The sequence below is a fragment of the Stylophora pistillata genome, chromosome 9, assembly GCF_964205215.1.
Source record: "Stylophora pistillata chromosome 9, jaStyPist1.2, whole genome shotgun sequence".
Classification (NCBI taxonomy): Eukaryota; Metazoa; Cnidaria; class Anthozoa; order Scleractinia; family Pocilloporidae; genus Stylophora; species Stylophora pistillata.
In genome coordinates, this window is record NC_142527.1 from 3,322,701 (window position 1) to 3,345,200 (window position 22,500).

The following is a 22,500-nucleotide window of genomic DNA, read 5'->3' on the forward strand; positions in this document are numbered from 1 at the left end:
GAGCTAACAAGCCAACTGGGAGCAGGCCATCAAATTAATTCGATATAAACCCGTAGATGATAAATCGAACAACAACAAACATATGAAACATATGAGTGAACTGCGGTTATGAGACGTATATAAGAACGATCCTTCGCAGTAAAGCACTATTTAAGCAATAGTGGAAATCAGACCTGAAAAAAATTTCAGGCCTGTACGGGATTCGAACCACTGACCTCTGCGATACTAGTGCAGCGCTCTACCAATTGAGCTAACAAGCCAACTGGGAGCAGGCCATCAAATTAATTCGATATAAACCCGTAGATGATAAATCGAACAACAACAAACATATGAAACATATGAGTGAACTGCGGTTATGAGACGTATATAAGAACGATCCTTCGCAGTAAAGCACTATTTAAGCAATAGCTCAATTGGTAGAGCGCTGCACTAGTATCGCAGAGGTCAGTGGTTCGAATCCCGTACAGGCCTGAAATTTTTTTCAGGTCTGATTTCCACTATTGCTTAAATAGTGCTTTACTGCGAAGGATCGTTCTTATATACGTCTCATAACCGCAGTTCACTCATATGTTTCATATGTTTGTTGTTGTTCGATTTATCATCTACGGGTTTATATCGAATTAATTTGATGGCCTGCTCCCAGTTGGCTTGTTAGCTCAATTGGTAGAGCGCTGCACTAGTATCGCAGAGGTCAGTGGTTCGAATCCCGTACAGGCCTGAAATTTTTTTTTTCAGGTCTGATTTCCACTATTGCTTAAATAGTTTACATTAACTTACGTTAACTGGGGAAAAAACCGCTTTCGGTTTCCGAACTGAAAAGGTCAGCGTTAAAAATAGAGAATACAAAAGAATGTCGTTATGGCAACAGCTTCGTGACCTCATGCTCATTTGTCATGCTGTACTAGGCGGAAAGAATATTTGGGCCGCGAAGCAACAAGACAACAGATCGAGAGTACCGTCCAGCTTGGATTAAGCTGAACTGTGTGATCTAATCGAAGATTTAAAGGAATTCTTGTTTCTCGAAGGGAACTTCAAGTAAGTACAATACGAGAGGTATGTTGAAATATGTCACCAAGCTGTACTACTTTAAATGTGATACGGTTCCGCTGAGTGGCTAAGCGGAATCACAATATCACTGAAATGAACCGAGGGAAAATACTACGTAGTTCGTTAAATGTCCGCGCGTATTACATGTCAAATCATCGAATAAGGTTGTATGTATCGACGATGCACAGGGTGCATTGATGTTCAATATATGAAAAATTAGGAGGCAGATAGCGCTGATTTATGTTCAATATCTTTGCTTTTTGAGTAACTTCACTTAGCATGCAAGTATGCAACACAACATTGAAATAGTTGCATCGGTATTTTGTACGCAAAGGGCTATCCCAACAAGACGCCGAAGGATATCAAACATTTCAATGCCCTCGGTAGACTTTTTGAAAGTGTTTTGAAGATATAACAAAGGGACTTCTTTATCGAAACTGACTTAAAACTGATCATGTAATAAGGCGGTTTTCAAATTAACAAACAGTGTTAAAAATAGAGAAAACAAAAGGATTGATCAACTATAACAGCAGCTTCGTGACCACATTGTGTTTTAATGTTTTGGCATTCAGGGTTACTGAGCGGAAAGAATTTTTCAACAAGACTGCAAAGGAACAAGACCACAGATCGAAAGTACCGTTCTGCTTGGATATAAAAAGTTCTGAATTGTGCTATCTGACCGAAGATGTACAAGGCTCCTCTTTCTGAGGCCAAATTCGAAGTATTGAAGCTATAATACGAGAGGCGAGTGAAAACATTTGATCAAGCGGCATTAAACAAATGCGATATGATCCTGCGAGATAGCTGATCGGAATTACAAAATTAGTCAAATATGCTGAGGAATTATGTTTCTCTGGCTTTAACCAAGTGGACGCCTAGGGAAATTAGAAGTTCTATGCTCTCAGTGAGCTTTTAGCATTAAATTTACTGGAAAGGGCTTTATATTCCAACTTAATCAGTCACAGGGTGGTTGGGGGAAATTGGAAAAAATCTTTGAAAACCTTAAAACTGCAAAAAAAAAAAAAAAAATTCAATCAAAAGCGAAAACCGCATGAAAAACTGATAAATTTTCCCATCCAAGAAAAATCCTTGTCGATCCGATACAGTGATGACAAGTGAAGCATAAAGAGTAAACTTAGATTATTTCATCACAGTATTTAAGACTGCCATGGACTTGCATAAAGCTCAGGTGGTGCGGCCTGCGACTGCGGTGCATTATCTTTACAATTCCCAAAATGGCGGTCTTACCATGTGGTTGCGGCGTTTCGAAGAGAAAAGTTCAAGTCCATTTTTTCCCTATTGCCATATATATGGACTAGAATGACTGAGAATTCAAAGATAAACCCTTCCAATATAACTCGAGGCTACTGATTTTTTTTTAATAATTATACAATTTATATTCTTGTATTTTTGCTGTAAGGATGAAAGCATGCAAATCCCTGTGAGTCGCACTTCATTCTCTTATTTCTTTTCTTACTATTCCTTTCTTCTATTTGACCAAAAAGTACACCTAATTACCTGTTTTCTCTGAATTTTTTTCTTGCAAAGCTGGGTGCTGTAATTGTTTGCTCGCGCGAAGTTGGTAATATAGCCTTACTATATCAAAGAAACTGACAGATTTGACTAGAAATTGTTCCTCTCCGACTTTACATAGGCAGCAATGAACAAAAGAACGCATTTTGGCAGTACATGGAATTCCCCAGGGAAGATAGCACAGAAAATAAGCTCAAACGAACAGAGGAAAGGAGCGTCAAAAAAGACCAGCTAAAAGAAAGTTGTTTTCTAGGGCAAGCACTTCATGATCCTCCCTCACCCGGAGATCACATAGAAATGGGATTGAAGCGACATTTGAGCCAGAACGCACCGCGGTCGTGGGCCCTCTTGTCTTCTATACTAGTATCTGCTTAAATTGTTGGCTTTAGTTCGGACGCTCTTTCTCGAGTGGTCTTTGCGGGCTCACATTTCGAAAAGCAGCTGGTAATGAAGCCCAGTTAAATTAATAACATTCGCCCAAAAGTCCACTATAGAATTGCAATTTTGCGCTCGCAAAAGAATAAAGTCTAGAAACTTCCATCGAAAATCCCTAATCTAATATTTCCATTCGCGAACTAAGACTTGAACGTTTGGAGATTTTCTTCCTTCTTCAAGTCCTTGAGCTTCTTCTGCTGCCGGCGCGTGAAGCACGTTGGGAGCCATAGTTCACAAACTGATCAGCCAAAGTGCTTCACAAAGCAAGATGTAAAGTGACCTTTCTTTAAAAAATCAAAAGGAAACATTTGTAAAGAGAACCCATCCATCATGAATAGCATGGAACTTATGGAATTAACATTTAGCTTTGTGTGTTTTTTATTTTCTCAGGCTTAACTGGCGAAGGCTTAAATAAATCGATGAATTGAGCGGAATTCCGCGAGACCTGGTCGTTGAGTAGAATGGCTTTACAACCTTTCACAAACGAGCAATTGAATTACCTCAAGTTTACCTTCGTCGCACTCAATGAAATCCCCAAGGCATTGCGCCAAGCTTTCAAACAGATGTGGAACAACAATTTCGCATCAATCCCCGGTTTCCGGCCTTGGGATGACTCTAATGCAGTGCGTAACTTGTTCTTAAGTACTGAGGGTGGAGTAACCAAGGTCCCCACACATATCTCCTATGATGAATGGGATTGTACAGCCTTGTTCCAGGCCACCATCTATGCACGTTCCTTTGCTTTGCCAGACAGCAAAGGCCATCACAGGGTACTCCATGATTTATACTTGAAACCCTGTAAGTTACCACGTGGTACTTTCCATTCTTCTGTAGTTAGCCCCACTGGAAATAAAGCAGAAACCTTTGCATTGGCAATCGATCAGCTTCGAATGTTGAGAAATTCACTCTGTCATTTAAATAAATCCGAATTGGACAAAAAAACATTTGATCAATATATTCAACTCGCTAAAGACGCGACCAAAGCCATGGGAGTTAGTATTGGCCCCATTGATGCTGTTGGAAGTTTGACTGAGTCTGACTTTCCTACCGAGAAAGTTCGGAAGTTAGAAAATGACGTCAGAACAGAGCTTCAAAAAGAAAACGAGTTCCTTAGAGAAGTTAAGAATGACTTGCAGCTTATACAGAAATCTCATCAGGAAGGCACTGAAGACGTAAGGAAAACAATCAAATCTACAAATGCTGCAACCCAAGAAAAGATTGAAACCAAGTTTGCCGAGTTTCAAGCTCAAAGCATAATTGTCAGGGAAGATGTTAAAGATGAGCTACAGAACCTACAGCGATCGCAAAAACAAGACACCGAGAACCTGAAAGAGGCAATCGCTGCTAGTCAAGGAATGATTGTTCAGAATATTGTCGAGTTAAGCCAAGATGTGAAAGACCTAAGGAAGGAGCAAATTCCAGGTAAATGACAGCTGATCTGATCACAATTTGAACCACGCGTTTTCAGGGTTCAATTTGACGATTTGGTGATGCTTAATACCTTTTTTCACATTACTCACGATTTAGTGTCCTTCACAGACGTCTTGTTTCCTTGGCACATAATGCCAAGAGAAAACAAGTTTAGTTACGAGGCAAAAGGGAACTGCGTGAAAAACCACTCAGAATTTCTTTTCTCAAGATTTTACGGTTTTATATACACTTTCATAACACATTAATACTGCATCATCTAATTCATCCATCTCAATGGTGTTCATCAGCGCAAGAACGAGGGTGACCTGTGAAAAAGAGACCGGAAGTCACATGAAGTCTGGATTTTAAGTTCATTTCAATCTTTACTACTGAATAACGGATTTGCGCCACATGTTAAATGATTAAATGTGCATAAAAAGAACAAACATAAAATCTACTAGACTGATGCCTCTTCCATGCTAATGCCATCACAAGCTACAGAATAGAGCACAGTTGAGTGTTATGTATTTGTTCGGTTTTGTGTTTTCTTTTTCTTTCCCTTGTACCAATACAAATTTTAAGTGCATACTAAATTATCATGTCAAAGGCGCTTCTTTAATTATATTTTTTTGCCTAAAACAAACCTTCCTTGTAGGATTTATACCATGCGCTTTACGACTTCATCTTCCTCCCAACTTTACTGGCCGTGGCAAAGAATGTGAAGAGATTATTGGTCACGTGACTTCAGAGTCGACCCGTCTCGTATCAGTCTGGGGGTCACCAGGATTTGGAAAGACGTCTACCGCAATCGTTGTTGGTCACCAACTTCAAAATCGCGGGCTACCTGTCTACTTTATCTCACTGCGTGGGCTTAAGTCAAAAGGTGATTTAACCTCAAAGCTACTCAGCCACTTTCGAACCGGAGAATCGGAGAATCAGAATTTGACACCTGCCGATGAAATTGGTTTCATTTTTAAAAGGCTATCGGATCCATGCGTGTTGATTCTCGATAATGCCGATGATTTGCTTGAATGTGGCGAGCCAAATGTAAAAGAGAAGACTGTGAATCTGCTGAAAGATATTCTCAACCGTAGCGAAAAGGTCAAATTTCTTTTAACCACTCGGGAGTCAATGGCCTATTTGGATATGTCCCTACCTGGACACAAGTCCATCAGAATAGGAGAACTCGACAGCTCATCCTCAAAAGAGTTAGTGGAAAAGCTTCTTCCAAATTTGAGCGCTTCTGACCCAACAAAAATCGTGCAAATATGTGGGCAGGTGCCCTTAGCGATATGGTTGTTGTGTAAGTCGCTCCCCGAGGATTCCGCCCAATGTAGTGCAGATCTTGATGACTTAATGCGGACAAAAAATAACCCACTCGAATTGCTGGACAACCCAGAATTTCCCAGTGATGCTAGACTTAAAACCCTATTTGAATCGTCTTTCCACAGACTTTCTTCGCAGGACCAAGAAGCACTGGTGTCCTTGAGTGTTCTTCCAGATAAATTTGATCTTAAGATTGCCACAGCTGTTTTAGGACTAACAAGGTTCACCGAAACCAAGAAAGTTTTGGGAAGACTGCAAGGGAGGGCTCTCCTGGATAAAAGCTCCAGTTCGGATAAGTTCTCCATTCACAAACTCTTACAGTCATTTGCAAGAGACAAGGGTGAACATATCATGAAAGAAACAATTCTGAACGCAAACACTCGCTTTTTATCATTCTACATTGGATTTATTGAGAAACTTAATGAGATGTTCCTCACAGGAAACTCCATGAAAGCATTGATCGAGTTCTTCGACGATGAAAGAAGCATTGTCCAAAGTTTGATGGATGGTTGTTCAGATTGCAAGATAGCGGACAGAGTTTTTCAAGTTTTGGCAAAAGCCGAGTTTTTTCTTGATACTGCTTTTTTCAACAACGAACCTAATTTTGAAAAGATTTTTCAATCGGCAATAGAGGCAGCTAGCCAGCTTGGACGAACTGTTCTCCACAGACAACTACTTCAGTCCAAAGCGTTCGGCTATATGACCTGGGGAGACAGTGAAAAAACAAAGCTGTTGCTTTCGGAGGCCAGTAAACTTCAAAGTTCAACGGCTACCATTTGTCCTGAAGAGAAAGGCAAACACTTGTGCTACTCTGGCATCTATCAGCTTGTGGTAGGAAAGACGGAAGATGGAGTAAGAAGTTTACAAGAAGCTATTACCCTTCTGAACAAAACTGCTGAACACAAAGTTCTGAGACTTATGATATTTCAAATCCTCGCTATTTTCTATCGATGCGCAAAAAGCGATCACGAGATGTCAGCCACGTTCTATGATAGAGCCGTGCAAGAATGCAGAGAAGCAGGAGACATGCATTTATTAGTAATTCCGGACAATGATGGAGAAGCAAATTATGGGAATGAAGACAGAGTACCCTCAAGTACAGAAAATCTTGGAAACGAACCACTTCAAGTTGAAGTGACCTATCTTGTGGGCAAAGCTATTGCAAAAATATCTTCAGCTGAAATCATTGAGTTTTCAATAAAGTTACTGTTCGGAATGCTTCAAGGCATTGAGTCAACCAATGAAATGACCAAACCGGGCTGGTTTAAATTTGAAGAAAACACCATTAGCATGCTGAAAAATTCGCATAATTATCAGGAAGGTTTATCACTAACTCAGAAACTTATCACCTATCATCTAAGTTCACTACAAAAAAGGACAACGGACGAAGAGCACGACAGCTTAAGTATGCACAAGGAGGCTCTAGCAAAGTGGTATTCGCTTCGAGGACAAAATCAACTTTGCCTGCGTCTCTTCTCAGAAGCTGTCAGTTCAAAACAACATGCTCTAACCATCATCTTGGAACTCTTCGGTGAAGAAGATAGGAAGACCGCCCGTGCACATTGCGAATTAGGGTTATCAAAATACGCACTAGGAGATTATAACGCAGCTGCCGAGTCCTACAAGCGTGCACTGGACATCGAAATTCAATTGCTTGGAGAAGAACACCAGGAGACCGCTAGCAGTTACAATGAGCTGGGGCTTACCCAATATGCACTTGGAGACTACACCTCAGCCGCAGAGTCACACAAGCGAGCACTTAACATCAGACAAAAGGTATTGGGTGAAGAACATGAGAGGACTGCTGACAGCTACCATGAGCTGGGGGTTACCCAATATGCACTTGAAGATTACACCTCAGCCGCTGAGTCACACAAGCGAGCACTTAACATCAGACAAAAGGTATTAGGTAAAGAACATGAGAGGACGGCTGACAGCTACTATAACCTGGGTGTTACCCAATGTACACTTCGAGATTACAGCTCAGCCGCAGAGTCACACAAGCGAGCACTTAACATCAGACAAAAGGTATTAGGTAAAGAACATCAGAGGACGGCTGACAGCTACCATGAGCTGGGGGTTACCCAATATGCACTTAAAGATTACAGCTCAGCCGCAGAGTCACACAAGCGAGCACTTAACATCAGACAAAAGGTATTGGGTGAAGAACATGAGAGGACTGCTAACAGCTACCATGAGCTGGGGGTTACCCAATATGCACTTAAAGATTACAGCTCAGCCGCAGAGTCACACAAGCGAGCACTTAACATCAGACAAAAGGTATTGGGTGAAGAACATGAGAGGACTGCTAACAGCTACCATGAGCTGGGGGTTACCCAATATGCACTTGGAGATTACACCGCAGCCGCTGAGTCAGACAAGCGAGCACTTAACATCAGACAAAAGGTATTAGGCGAAGAACGTGAGGAGACCGCTGATAGCTGGTATAGCCTGGGGCTTGCCCAATATGCACTTGGAGATTACACCGCAGCCGCAGAGTCACACAAGCGAGCACTTAACATCAGACAAAAGGTATTGGGTGAAGAACATGAGAGGACTGCTGACAGCTACCATGAGCTGGGGGTTACCCAATATGCACTTGGAGATTACACCGCAACCGCTGAGTCAGACAAGCGAGCACTTAACATCAGACAAAAGGTATTGGGCGAAGAACATGAGAGGACTGCTAACAGCTATTATAGCCTCGGGATTACCCAATATGCACTTAAAGACTACACATCAGCCGAAGAGTCACACAAGCGAGCACTTAACATCAGACAAAAGGTATTGGGTGAAGAACATGAGAGGACTGCTAACAGCTACCATGAGCTGGGGGTTACCCAATATGCACTTAAAGATTACAGCTCAGCCGCAGAGTCACACAAGCGAGCACTTAACATCAGACAAAAGGTATTGGGTGAAGAACATGAGAGGACTGCTAACAGCTACCATGAGCTGGGGGTTACCCAATATGCACTTGGAGATTACACCGCAGCCGCTGAGTCAGACAAGCGAGCACTTAACATCAGACAAAAGGTATTAGGCGAAGAACGTGAGGAGACCGCTGATAGCTGGTATAGCCTGGGGCTTGCCCAATATGCACTTGGAGATTACACCGCAGCCGCAGAGTCATACAAGCGAGCACTTAACATCAGACAAAAGGTATTGGTTGAAGAACATGAGAGGACTGCTGACAGCTAGCATGAGCTGGGGGTTACCCAATATGCACTTGGAGATTACACCGCAGCCGCTGAGTCAGACAAGCGAGCACTTAACATCAGACAAAAGGTATTGGGCGAAGAACATGAGAGGACTGCTAACAGCTATTATAGCCTCGGGATTACCCAATATGCACTTAAAGACTACACATCAGCCGAAGAGTCACACAAGCGAGCACTTAACATCAGACAAAAGGTATTGGGCGAAGAACATGAGAGGACTGCTAACAGCTACCATGAGCTGGGGGTTACCCAATATGCACTTAAAGATTACAGCTCAGCCGCACAGTCACACAAGCGAGCACTTAACATCAGACAAAAGGTATTAGGTGAAGAACATGAGGTGACCGCTAATAGCTACTATAATCTGGGGGTTACCCAATATGCACTTAAAGATTACACCTCAGCCGCTGAGTCACACAAGCGAGCACTTAACATCAGACAAAAGGTATTAGGTGAAGAACATGAGGTGACCGCTAATAGCTACTATAATCTGGGGGTTACCCAATATGCACTTAAAGATTACACCTCAGCCGCTGAGTCACACAAGCGAGCACTTAACATCAGACAAAAGGTATTAGGTAAAGAACATGAGAGGACGGCTGACAGCTACTATAACCTGGGTGTTACCCAATGTACACTTCGAGATTACACCTCAGCCGCAGAGTCACACAAGCGAGCACTTAACATCAGACAAAAGGTATTGGGCGAAGAACATGAGAGGACTGCTAACAGCTATTATAGCCTGGGGATTACCCAATATGCACTTAAAGACTACACATCAGCCGAAGAGTCACACAAGCGAGCACTTAACATCAGACAAAAGGTATTGGGCGAAGAACATGAGAGGACTGCTAACAGCTACCATGAGCTGGGGGTTACCCAATATGCACTTAAAGATTACAGCTCAGCCGCAGAGTCACACAAGCGAGCACTTAACATCAGACAAAAGGTATTGGGTGAAGAACATGAGAGGACTGCTAACAGCTACCATGAGCTGGGGGTTACCCAATATGCACTTAAAGATTACACCTCAGCCGCTGAGTCACACAAGCGAGCACTTAACATCAGACAAAAGGTATTAGGTGAAGAACATGAGGTGACCGCTAATAGCTACTATAATCTGGGGGTTACCCAATATGCACTTAAAGATTACACCTCAGCCGCTGAGTCACACAAGCGAGCACTTAACATCAGACAAAAGGTATTAGGTGAAGAACATGAGGTGACCGCTAATAGCTACTATAATCTGGGGGTTACCCAATATGCACTTAAAGATTACACCTCAGCCGCTGAGTCACACAAGCGAGCACTTAACATCAGACAAAAGGTATTAGGTAAAGAACATGAGAGGACGGCTGACAGCTACTATAACCTGGGTGTTACCCAATGTACACTTCGAGATTACACCTCAGCCGCAGAGTCACACAAGCGAGCACTTAACATCAGACAAAAGGTATTGGGGGAAGAACATGAGAAGACTGCTGACAGCTACAATAACCTGGGTGTTACCCAAGTTACACTTCGAGATTACATCTCAGCCTCTGAGTCACACAAGCGAGCACTTAACATCAGACAAAAGGTATTAGGTGAAGAACATGAGAGGACGGCTGACAGCTACTATAAGCTTGGTGTTACCCAATTTACACTTGGAGATTACACCTCAGCCGCTGAGTCACACAAGCGAGCACTTAACATCAGACAAAAGGTATTAGGTGAAGAAAATGAAAAGACGGCTGACAGCTACTATAAGCTTGGTGTTACCCAATTTACACTTGGAGATTACACCTCAGCCGCTGAGTCACACAAGCGAGCACTTAACATCAGACAAACGGTATTAGGTGAAGAAAATGAAAAGACGGCTGACAGCTACTATAAGCTTGGTGTTACCCAATTTACACTTGGAGATTACACCTCAGCCGCTGAGTCACACAAGCGAGCACTTAACATCAGACAAAAGGTATTAGGTGAAGAAAATAAAAAGACGGCTGACAGCTACTATAAGCTTGGTGTTACCCAATTTACACTTGGAGATTACACCTCAGCCGCTGAGTCACACAAGCGAGCACTTAACATCAGACAAAAGGTATTAGGTGAAGAAAATGAAAAGACGGCTGACAGCTACTATAAGCTTGGTGTTACCCAATTTACACTTGGAGATTACACCTCAGCCGCTGAGTCACACAAGCGAGCACTTAACATCAGACAAAAGGTATTGGGTGAAGAAGATGAGAGAACTGCTCACAGCTACTATAGCCTGGGGCTTGTAAGCTTTCGGTTCGCCATTGTTGAGCTGCGTCGTTGCTGTACTTTGCTACGGCGATTAGCAGTGAAAATTATTATTATTATTATTATTATTATTATTATTATTATTATTGCCCAATATGCACTTAAAGATCACAACTTAGCCGCAGAGTCACACAAGCGAGCACTTAACATCAGACAAAAGGTATTGGGTGAAGAACATGAGAACATTGCTGACAGCTACTATAGCCTGGGGGCTACCCAGCATACACTTGGAGACCGCACCTCAGCCACTGAGGCAGACCAGGGAGCACTTCACATCAGACAAAAGGTATTGGGTGAAGAATATAAAAAGGCCGTTTACAGCCACTATAATCTGGGGGTTACCCAATATATACCTAATGTGTAAATAAATTAAGTAGGTTGATAAATCCGTGTGGGGATTTTTCGATTTTCTTACTGTTTGCTTTGCAATTTTTCTGTCAAGTTTACTGATTAAACCTGAACCGATGCGTTTTAAGTAGGAGGCCATTGCGGAAGGTGCACTTAGATAAACGAAATTCTCTCCTACGGTATTTAAGGTTAATATCTTGGAAGTCTTTGGACCAAATTTCAAGGTAATCCGTAGAGTCTACAGACCCTACTAATTCATTCAAAGAAGGCACATTGGCGTATACACGAAGTAGGTTATTTTTTTCTCACATCTCATGAGACTCTAAGCAAATACATAATTTGCGGGTAACTATCCAACGGTTATTAAGGCACCCGTGAGAGACCTTAAGGGTTCTTTGGTTCAGTTCTGCCGTTAAGGACCAGAATCAGAAATCCGGTTTGGTTTTTCCTGTGCAGGAAAATGTACAATAGGCGCCACAAGGCAGTTTTTAATTGGCGTTCATTGATGTGGTGGACTTAGCCTAGGAACGAGGTTGAATTTTGGCATCGACTGTTTCAGGCTTAATGAAGTGCTGAGCCACACTTAAGCGATAACCAGGCTTTTCACAGTTTACACTTATCTTCCGAATGATATCTGGCGAACAAAACAACTACACTTTCCTGACAAAAAAGGCTTTTGGAAGTTACTGCCACATATCTTTAATTTCCATAAGTCAAAAAACTTGCGGTCTATAGCCTGCCTTTGGTGGTATATCGTTCAGAGGCAGAAAACTTCAGAAGTTTGTTATCAGATGTGAGCGGGAGAAAACCTTGTAAGCAAATATCATCGCGTTCAAATACATATATTTATTGAGCGACTTTTGGGATAAAGTAGACATAGGAATGGAAAATGGAGAGATTTGGCTCGTGCATGCAGAGAAAGATTTGAATTGCAGCGTCATTATGTGATGACTTTTGCAACCAGAAGTTTAATAAACGCAGGATTTTACTTAGTATTGGTTTTGTAGGAGGCCTGAGGTGTGAGTTTATCATTCTGCAGAGTTGGATGGTTACCATCATTCTGGACTTCTCCGAGAAACGGTGTAAGTCACAAAGTGACTCATTCCTTGTCTGTTGACTTTGCTGCAGTACTTACACCAGTCCCCGCATTTCATCTGGCGATTTTAGTATTTCCATTTTGTCATGGCATCAATTTGTTCCTCAGTCTTAATCTTCATAACTCTCCATGATAACAAACAATGAAAGGCACTCAACAGCGATTTTGCTTAAAACAGCAAGGCCTTCAATTCTTTCCCTCCGAACCGTATATCCGGCCAGATTATAGGTCCGTGTAGCCTCTTGTTTCAACTGGCTTACGTACCCCGCAGCAAAACTTGATGGTAAATGATCGAGTGTGAGCAGCGAAGATTGGCTAAACCACGAGCCTTTATCCGTTTCGGTGAGATTCTTTGGCCATTCCACTTCGAATTTCTTTACCTCGTGTGCTGACAGCCAGGTTTTATTTTTTACTTTTGCCTGGATCCTTGGACCCTTCTCGTTCTATCTTTCTGCATTCACAGTATAGTTTTGACGCATACAGCTAGCAAAGATTCCCATATGCACCCGATATCAGGAGGTGTTTACGCGATTAAAATTCAAGGAAGAGGATGTTTTACCGCAAGAAACCCTACGGGAGTCATTTATGTTGACGTGTTATAATTGCCTATTCACACTTTGGCGGGAAAACGAATTCAGTTCGAAAATACGTTTTCGTAAATAATTCGCGAGCGTTTCAATGTTTTACACTAATTTTTCTTGGAAACTATTCTTAAATTATTAATGATTAGTTTGGTATAAAAAGGAAAAATTGGTTTTCGAAGGTGAACCGCATCCTTAACATATCTTAGTATCTTAATTTCTTCAAAAACCCTTTTTTTTCTGACCCGTGATCCAATCCGTAATCCGATCTTGGGTTTGTCGACGACGCTCAAATTCAACCACGCTTCGGCCGCCGATACAAAATTTTTGTCAGGAACGATAATCAAGACAAGAAGTTTCCCGGACGTTGGCAATCCAACTAAAAGTTTTCAAAAGGTTCTCCTTCAATTCGCTGTTATGATTGGTTCACAGAATATTATCGCTAGTTGATTGGATTCTCGGGAGAAGATTAACTCCTTCTTAAAGCATGGTCGGCAGGTTTCTCCTTGCGGCAGGATCGTAAGTAGTGGGTAAAGATGAGCCGATATGGGTTTCCCATCGATACGATACCGAGTAAGGCATTGCTACTTTTCTTCGATATCGATACCGATACTGTGACGCCATGGTGCTAAATAGTATGTCACGTGTTTTGATTGACGAAATTTAAACCGTATTAGGGACGTACTTAAGTCGAACCTCACGTTCGTCAATGAGTTCACTTTTGTAGCGCTCACACGCCACTACTTAGACTGGTACACTGCGGTGCTCATTGCCCAATCTCGAGCCCAAAGTCTTTTCGGCTCCTCGCCAGTGGTTAGTTGTTGGAGTGATACAAGGCGCGGGCAGATCACGTGCAGTATCGAAAGCAACGATACATTTTGCTGGTATCCTAACCCTAACCTAAAGTTTGTATGAAAGCGATCATAGCAGTAATGAACCCTCCTTATAAATCGAATGCAAACATGAAGTCCAATTTGAATCGTCACTGTTTTGGACTCACTGGCCTCGTCTCCACGTGGAAATACAAAAGGATTACTACATGTGTGAGAGGCTAGTGAGTCCAGAACAATGGAAACTCAAATTTCACGCCATATTTGCATTCTGTGTATGTAGCAGTGGAACTGAGGCCTGAAAAAAATTCAGGCCCATCCGGGATTTAGTTCATCACTGCGATGATCGCTTACATATATTTCATGAAACCGCAGAACCGTTTAGGATTTTTGTACAGTTTTGTTACTTGAGGCAGAAATTTTAAAATGTATGACTTTTTTTTTCAATGTACACTTCAGACAATTGAAACCCATCTCATTGTAAGTTAATGTTTTCTACCCTAGCAGTTGCTGTCCCATTATTTATGCATAACTAAATAATTGGCTTGGACAGACACTTGTTGATGAAAAGAATGAAGTCATAGAATTTCTGCAGTTTGTGGGTATTTCAAAGTTCCCAAACTTACTATTTTTCTTTTGCTTGAAACTCTTATCAGTAAAACTCCCACATCAGGGAAATTTCTGATATTTCACAGCCACAGATTAATTGGCCATGGAGTTTCGTATTATGTTCTGCCTACCAGACTTTATTATTCCCTCCCTTATCAAGCAAGTGAGTGTAAAATCTTAACTCCACTGATTTCATTGCTTTAGGATAGCCTTGGAGAAAATGCAGTGCACAAGGCTGCTCGCCGTGGAAGCAGTCAATGTTTGAGGTTGTTACAGGCATTTGGTGCTCCCTTAACCCTTTAACTCCCATGAGTGACCAAGAAAGAATTTCTCCTTACAATATCAATACAATATCAAGCAGACAAGTGATGAGAATAAGGAGAAAAAGAAAATCGGGGGATTATCAGTTGATCTAATACCAAATTCTCCAAACTAACATCATAAGAAGAATTACTATTGAGATCTTGGGAGTGAAAGGGTAAAGGTATTTAGCACCACGCTCACATTTAAGCATGACTCTTAAATTCCAAGGTTTTGTGTTTGACAGAGCTGTCAATAAGAGCTTACCAGAACCTCTTGGCAGTCCGCCATTTCTTGCCAGCTTCTTTTCCCCTCATTTCACCATCAGTCCCGGAGAAAAGTATACAAAATTGTTGAAATAACAAAACAGTTTGTACAGGACATTCTGTGTTTTTGAGCTGGATGCATTTACCCTTAGCAAGTTTAGACAAATGATTAAATTGCACGTTAAGAGTTTGCGTTGAGGTTCTTGTGGACGTTAGCAAAGGCTTGGGAAATTTTAGCTGAATAGTCCCTAATCATGTGCGTAATTTGATAAAATAATGATGGTTTTTACGATACCCTGGCCACCAACTGGTTTTTACTTGTTATCAACTTTCAAACTTATTGACAGCACTGGTTTGAGCAAGTGAACCTTTCACCCTTGTACCCCTTCGGCTTACAGAAAGTCATTTCAATTTGGTGCTATCTTAAGATACTACTTGACTCGCTGATATGCACCTGTCTGACATACAAGTGTTTCTATTCCCATCACCTGTTTGCTGAAAAATGTACTTTAATTGTAAGGAGTTCAATGCTCGACTCCATATCTGTATCAGCTGTTTAATCTGAATCGTACAATGTGGTTGACTAAAAGGAAAACAATATTACTGTAGAAACGAAACGGAACGAAACAAAAGAACACAAGATTTGTAAGTCTGAGAGAAACGACATCTGCGAAAACCCAAAACTTTACTCACACGTTCGCGAGGGGGTCTAGACCATAATATGCATATCTAACCCAGTACCGCGCAGTTAGGGTAAAACTAAATATGACGTATTTTAATCAGCAAGAGAATTTACTCGTTAATCACATCTCTGCGCGAAAAAGTTAACCTTCAGGTACAGCATAAGACAGTTTTCATATTAAATGGAGCATAACCAACCTCTGTTATCTTTCAGTACTTTTAACATGTACCGGCAAACACCCAGTGACGTTGCCTCCATGCCTGGGTTTGAACAAAGAGTTCAGTTCTCGAGAAATCCCAGCCCTGCTACAGGTAAACACTTTCTTGGTCAGTCATACCATAATGGTGATCTGTTAATCAAAATAGATGTGTAGGAGCAACTACATGTAGGTCACTCAATTTTGCTTCTTTACACTTTATCTTTATACTAGTTTTACCCCATTTGTTTCTTCATAATTGATGAATTATCTTCTTAAATTCCAGTGTCCAGTCAGAGAAAAAGTAAAAGATTACTTGATGATGGAGACTACCCAGAGCAAGGAAAAAGACCCAAAAATGGTTGGTATTTTCTCACAGGACTATCGCTATTCTAAATAGACCTTGTTCAGTGATGAGTTGAAACAAAGTATTTTAATTTACCACCACACCCTTACGAATATTCTTATCAATAAATTCTCCTGATGAGTGGGTAATCACGAAACAGGCTTGTAGGAATGAAAGCGTAGTCTTAATATTTTCCTAACCCAACATATATCTATAAATATAGAAAAATACGAAGATTACGCTTTGATCCCTACAAGCCTGTTTCGTGATTGCTCACTCATCAGGGGATCTTCCCCTGATGGGTGAGCAATCCTGAAACAGGCTTGTAGGGATAAAAGTGTAGTCTTTTTATTTTTCAAACTAAACATATACATGATTGCACTCTACTTTTATGTATATACAGTTTATGGGCCTCATCAGTGCAATGCTGATTCTAGGATAGAGGTAACGCCAAATAGCCACCCCTAATGATTCCACATTTGTGGTTTCATCTAGGCCATGCCAGAGTGCTCAAACTAGTAACCAGTGAGCATGGCGCAATTTCATGACCTGACCCATCCTACAAGAGTGCTCAATTTAGGACTCGAAAGTAAAGCTTTGTAATGCCAAAGAGCTATATATCATCAGGGCTTGATCAGTACAAAGTTGTGCAAACTAAGGCTAGTTAAATTTATACTATAGGCTGCTAAGGTTTGTTAATGGTAAGTTAATGGACCTTCGGCGAAGTGCATCCGAACTCTCCAAAACTAAATTTAACGCTTTTTCCCTCATTAGCTGCAGAATGACGCGAATGATCGACCCAATGAAGAGCGATCTACTGAAACAAGACCGAACAGCAAAACTAAGTTTAATTTCTTGTTGATTCATTAAAAGTAATGTACATTAATCGTGATAACTAGTAATCATCGAAGATAAGGAAAGTGCGTTCGATCTCTAGTAAAAGTTTTTTTATTGTACTGATTGCGCAGAAATATTCAGGGAAAGTGGATTGTGGGGTGCTTTTGGTCAGTGCCATAAACCAGTGGCAAAGTTGAACACAACAATAAGGTTTAATAGTTCAACATCTTAGTACTGCACTTGATACAATGGCAGTGACCAAAACAACTAATAGGACAACATTGAACAAACCGATATATCATGTTTAACAGTAGCATACTAAGTTGGAATTCAATGAGAAACTTGCGTAACTCAATATGTCAATGTATTTTGTGGTCTATGGTTTAAAAATTACTTGAGAACGAGATGAGTTCACTACGTTGCAATTAAAAAAGAAAATTGTATAACTCAACATGTTAACGTATTTTGTGGTCCACTTGTAAAATTACTTTGTAACGAGATGAGTTCGCTAAGTCGCAATTCAAAACGTAATTTGTGTAACTCAAAATACAAAAGCGAGGCTTTTCGGTAGCAACCGTTGCTCAGGGAAAAACCCTATACTCGTTTCTATGTGCGAGTGCGAGTTGTTTACAATTTGTTGAAGCGTTTTTTTCGAAGATATTCCCATAGCACCCATAGAGGTATGAAAAGAATTGCTCATCAATCTTTTTTAAAATGCTTGGGAGGCATTTCAAGATCAGTAGACTCATTCCATTTTGTTTGCGAAGCCTTTTGTAATGCAAAAATGTACGTACACGGGCGCCTTTGGGAAGTTTCATATGAGGAACGTCGCGACTAGAATCGCTTACAATCGCTAGCAGGTTCTACATTTTCTGTATTTTCCGAGGATATGCTTGTAATTATACTTAGGCATAAAATTAAAGAAATACGGGTATATCGACGATTCAAGACATAGTTATGTTATGAGTATTGGTCCCGGACGGACCAATACTCGTGGTCTTGAAATAAGTGAGGAGAATTTGCTACCTTTCTATAATCAAGAAATGGCTAGATATTCTAGTCTTCTCGGATAAGGACGAATAAATCGTAGGCCCCGTATCCTGGCAGGGTTAGGGGTAGGAGACGTAATTTCCCACGCACGAGATTACTGTGTGGTGGATGTCCTCTCCTGGGTGGGAAGGGTGGGTGTTGGCCCTGAAAAGCCCCTATGGGGAGTGGCAAATTAAGCTATGTAGGTATGTATGTTTTTATGTTATAAATGTTAGCTTTCCTGTGCCACCTGTAGCCCTGCGCAAAGGAAATACGTCAATTGTAATGAATATCACATTGTTTAATAAACCTTTAAACTTCTGTGAACTGTGCCTAAAGCCGTTTTCTTTTTAAATCTCTTTTTCTTCGTAATCCTAGTGAAGAACGCCCGAAAATTGTTGTGTACGGATGTGTTAAGACAGGATATCGTGCAGATGTAGATGGTAGAGATGTCATCTACCATTGTTTTTCAATAAAGAATCCATCAAAACTGAAGGTAACTTCTGCTACATTATAAACCTTTTGTGGTTTTAGTGAACAAATTCTTATTTTATACAGTTTGTATCTAAATATATACAATACATTATGATTATAGACCTGGTTTATCGAAATTCGTAGAGATGTTTCGCAGGAATTTCAAAGCACCGAGCGAACAAAAATATGTTCACTTCACTTTAAGTACTCGCATTTTCGCCGCCATATTTGCAATCGGTGTATTCAGCTCAAGGCAGTCAAGAAAACATTTGCACATGAGATCGAAGCTATTTGTGCCACGTAGCCAGTCAACCAGCCAATCTGCCAGTCCACCAGTCCGCCAGTCCGCCAGTCCACCAGTCCACCAGTCTACCAGTCCACCAGTCTACCAGTCCACCAGTCTACCAGTCCACCAGTCTACCAGTCCACCAGTCTACCAGTCCATCAGTCTACCAGTCCACCAGTCCACTAGTCCACCAGTCGACCAGTCTCCCAGTCCGCCAGTCCGCCAGTCCACCAGTCCACCAGTCTACCAGTCTACCAGTCCACCAATCCACCAGTCCACCAGTCCACCAGTCCACCAGTCCACCAGTCCACCAGTCCATCAGTCCACCAGTCTACCAGTACACCAGTCTACCATTCTACCAATCCACCAGTCCACCAGTCCAAAATGGCGCCCAAAGCCTGAATTCCCATACCATCGCCATCGTTCCCCTTGGGAATGGTCCCTAAAGCCCTCGAGAGTGATTTCCGTAAAAACGACACCATTAGTATGCGTTCTCCTTCGTCGAACGCAATTATGGCTTTCCAGCGAGAACCGAAGTTGACTTTGTAAAAGAATTACAAAAGTACAGTACAAGTGAAGATAAAAGGTGAAGATCGATGTGGCTTAATAACTCGTTGGGATTTCTTGTTTTTGGCAGTACATGTACATGTAGTACGTTTAATGGCCCACAAGCTTTACCGTAAAGTGTTTTCCTTGGTCGTACGCATGCATCAAGGCGTATAGGTTTAAAATATGCTGTCACTGATGAACTTACGGGCACAAGCTTTTAAGTTAGCTTCATAATCACCAAAGACTGGCGTTTTTTGCTTGGAATAGAGAAAATATTTGAAAATAGTGCATTTAAATACGTGGTCCATTCGCTGTAGCATACCACATTCCACATTTACGATGGGCCAGTTCTCTACCAACTTGAAGATTTGATAATGACCATGGATATGCCAAGTGATTCTAACTGATTTAAACTTTTCAGAATCAATTTAGCTCCAATCATTGTTTATCAAAGATAATTGGGGGAATAAGTAATGTCAAATAATTCAATGGGCGGACGGGGATAGTGTCCTTCAACTTAACACAGTTGGCAGGTTCTGTTACATTTAGACTTGACGTATGTACTTTGCTGACATCGACGTCTCCAAGACTGATAGCGACATTTTCGAGTACTCTCCTCGCACCTCCCTAAAACAGGGAGGAAAAACTTGGTTACGGTTTAAATGCATGAAATCAATGACTAAAAACTCGTATCTGTTGTATAATTATACATTGCATGGAAAAAGAAAATAGATAAAAAATGCAGTAAATTCATTTTCAGTCAGAAAGACTGACTGCTTCTACTAAAAGAGACAGGTTTACCCAGTCCTCCAAAAGGATATTCCATTCATTGTTAATTGCGGACAGGCTCATTTCGTATATATGAATCAACGCCAACTTCTTCTAGAACTGCTCATGATACGAAAATCGTATATACACACAGAGCAAGATGCGTTTACACATCGCAAAACTTAACTCAGGAGTCCTTTTCGTCAATTTATCTCCCTCTCTTACTTTCTCAACTTAACTCGTTTGGAAAAGAATTTTGTAGTAGCTGACAGTTTTATAGAGAAATCGTTGTTTAAAGAAAATCCAAATCATTTTTTAACTTGAGGGACAATGATAAGAATGGTGCAATTTTGACAAGATAATTGGATTCGAATGATGACAATAAAAATGGTTCGACTTCTCCACAGGGATTTGCAAGCTATTTGAAAATTTTGCAGCTGTACTGGTTTTACCTTTCCTCCTCTGTCCTTTTTCTTTCCCTCTCTGTTTAAACTCTGCTTTGTACATAAGATTCGCCTGCTGAGCATCAGTCGGACTTAAACGTTTCCTCTGACCAATGGTTACCTGGAAAAGAAATCGGTATTTTGTTTTTTTTTTTTTTTCGCGTTAGCCTTTCGGAATGTTCAAGATGGCGTGTTAATCAGTTTAAAGAAAATCTGTTACAAATGGTACAATCTGATTTGCTACGCGGATCAATGTCAGTCAGCTTCTGAGCAACTGCGCACCTACCCCTTCCATAACCGAACAATAGTCAACTGATGACAAGTTAGGGTTAGTGTTGGTTTAGGGGAGGGGTGGGTGCGCAATTGCTCAGATATTGACAATACCCGCCATCTATTTCGTGATAGATATTGTGTATAGCGTTAAGCTTAGAACAGTGGCGGATTTAGGGAAGGGGCCCAGGGGCCCGGTCCCCTCTTATTTTGGGTAATAAATAAACGCAGAGGGAAGAAAAGCCGGCAGGTGTACATATACACACACAAAACTGGGTCCCCCCCTTAGCTCAAGGTCCGGATTCGCCACTGTGGAGTAAGCAACAGATGATCAGGGACGTTAACCCTTTAACTCCAATGAGTGACCAACATAGAAATTCTCCTGACAATGTTAATACAATATCAAGCAGATGAGTTATGAGAATAAAGAAAAATATCAATCTTGGGAATATTAGTACATCCGTTCACGAATTCTCCGATCTGACGTCATAAGAATGGAATGACAGATAGTGAGGAGAATTTCTAATAAGATCTTGGGATAAAAGGAATGATGCAATTCTTTGCGTGAACAACTATGTATTTAAATAGAATTTAAACTATAGAGTCTAGATAACGATGGCTAAACATACCCCTTGTTTTTTAACAACTATCGTTGGCTTTCTACTCTTGCTATAAGCTTTACTTCTGTAATGCATCAAACTTCCATAATCATATGGCGTACTAAGTGAGTCAGTTTTTGAACGGTGGTACTTTTGAAAATTTTTCTTTGCTCCTGAGAGAGAAAGACTATCGATAAGGACAAAGAAACGCAGTGCGTTCACACTTTGAGTGAAAAATAGATTAAAGGTGAACTGGTGCAACAATCACTTGGAAATTTTCGGAAATCAATGCTTACCTGGGCGGACGTTTTCATACTTTATTTTGATATAAGAGTCCCTATCAGGTCGAGACTGTTCGTGATAAAATCCGATTGCATCCCCTGAGAGAAGTAAAACTTTATAAATTAAAAGCCATATCACAGGTACTGTTAGCTTAAGAATGCGAGCTTGGCAAGAATTGTAAATTGTCACTCTGAAACTCTTCATCGTAACAGCTATTCAGGCGATACAATGAAAACAACCCCACAGGAACCTAGATTTATCGCAGTCAGGTTAAAAGGTTCTTATTAGTGTTTTGGAATTTTACTGACTGTTCAGGACATTTAAAAAATTAACTGAGCCTGGATTTCGTCATTTAAGTGCGTTATCATAATTCAAACTCTTGATTATCAGGAATGTATACTTTACAACACTGATTAGGAAAAATAATTTTTCTGGAGAGATTAACAAAGTA

The 22,500-nt window shown here is 41.0% G+C and overlaps 2 protein-coding genes and 1 pseudogene across 2 annotated transcripts in view; 2 read left to right on the forward strand and 1 right to left on the reverse strand.

Moving 5' to 3' along the window:
- The window catches only part of LOC148722799 (uncharacterized), a 69,956-nt gene extending 53,697 nt beyond the window's left edge, over positions 1–16,259 (forward strand). Inside the window, exons 6-7 of the mRNA XM_088732353.1 lie at positions 14,927–14,988; positions 16,184–16,259. The gene's annotated coding sequence lies outside the window, so the exon portion shown is untranslated. The remainder of the gene's footprint in view (positions 1–14,926; positions 14,989–16,183) is intronic.
- On the forward strand, positions 909–18,873 carry LOC148722802 (uncharacterized). Its single transcript, XM_088732317.1, is given in 7 exon segments — positions 909–1,035; positions 3,406–4,437; positions 5,081–11,544; positions 14,927–14,988; positions 16,184–16,281; positions 16,453–16,527; positions 17,287–18,873. Coding segments are annotated over 6 exon segments (7,671 nt in total). The 5' UTR covers positions 909–1,035; positions 3,406–3,476; the 3' UTR covers positions 17,298–18,873.
- Positions 18,874–20,204: 1,331 nt separating this feature from the next.
- Positions 20,205–22,500, reverse strand: part of LOC148722803 (zinc metalloproteinase nas-14-like) — a 4,078-nt pseudogene continuing 1,782 nt past the window's right edge.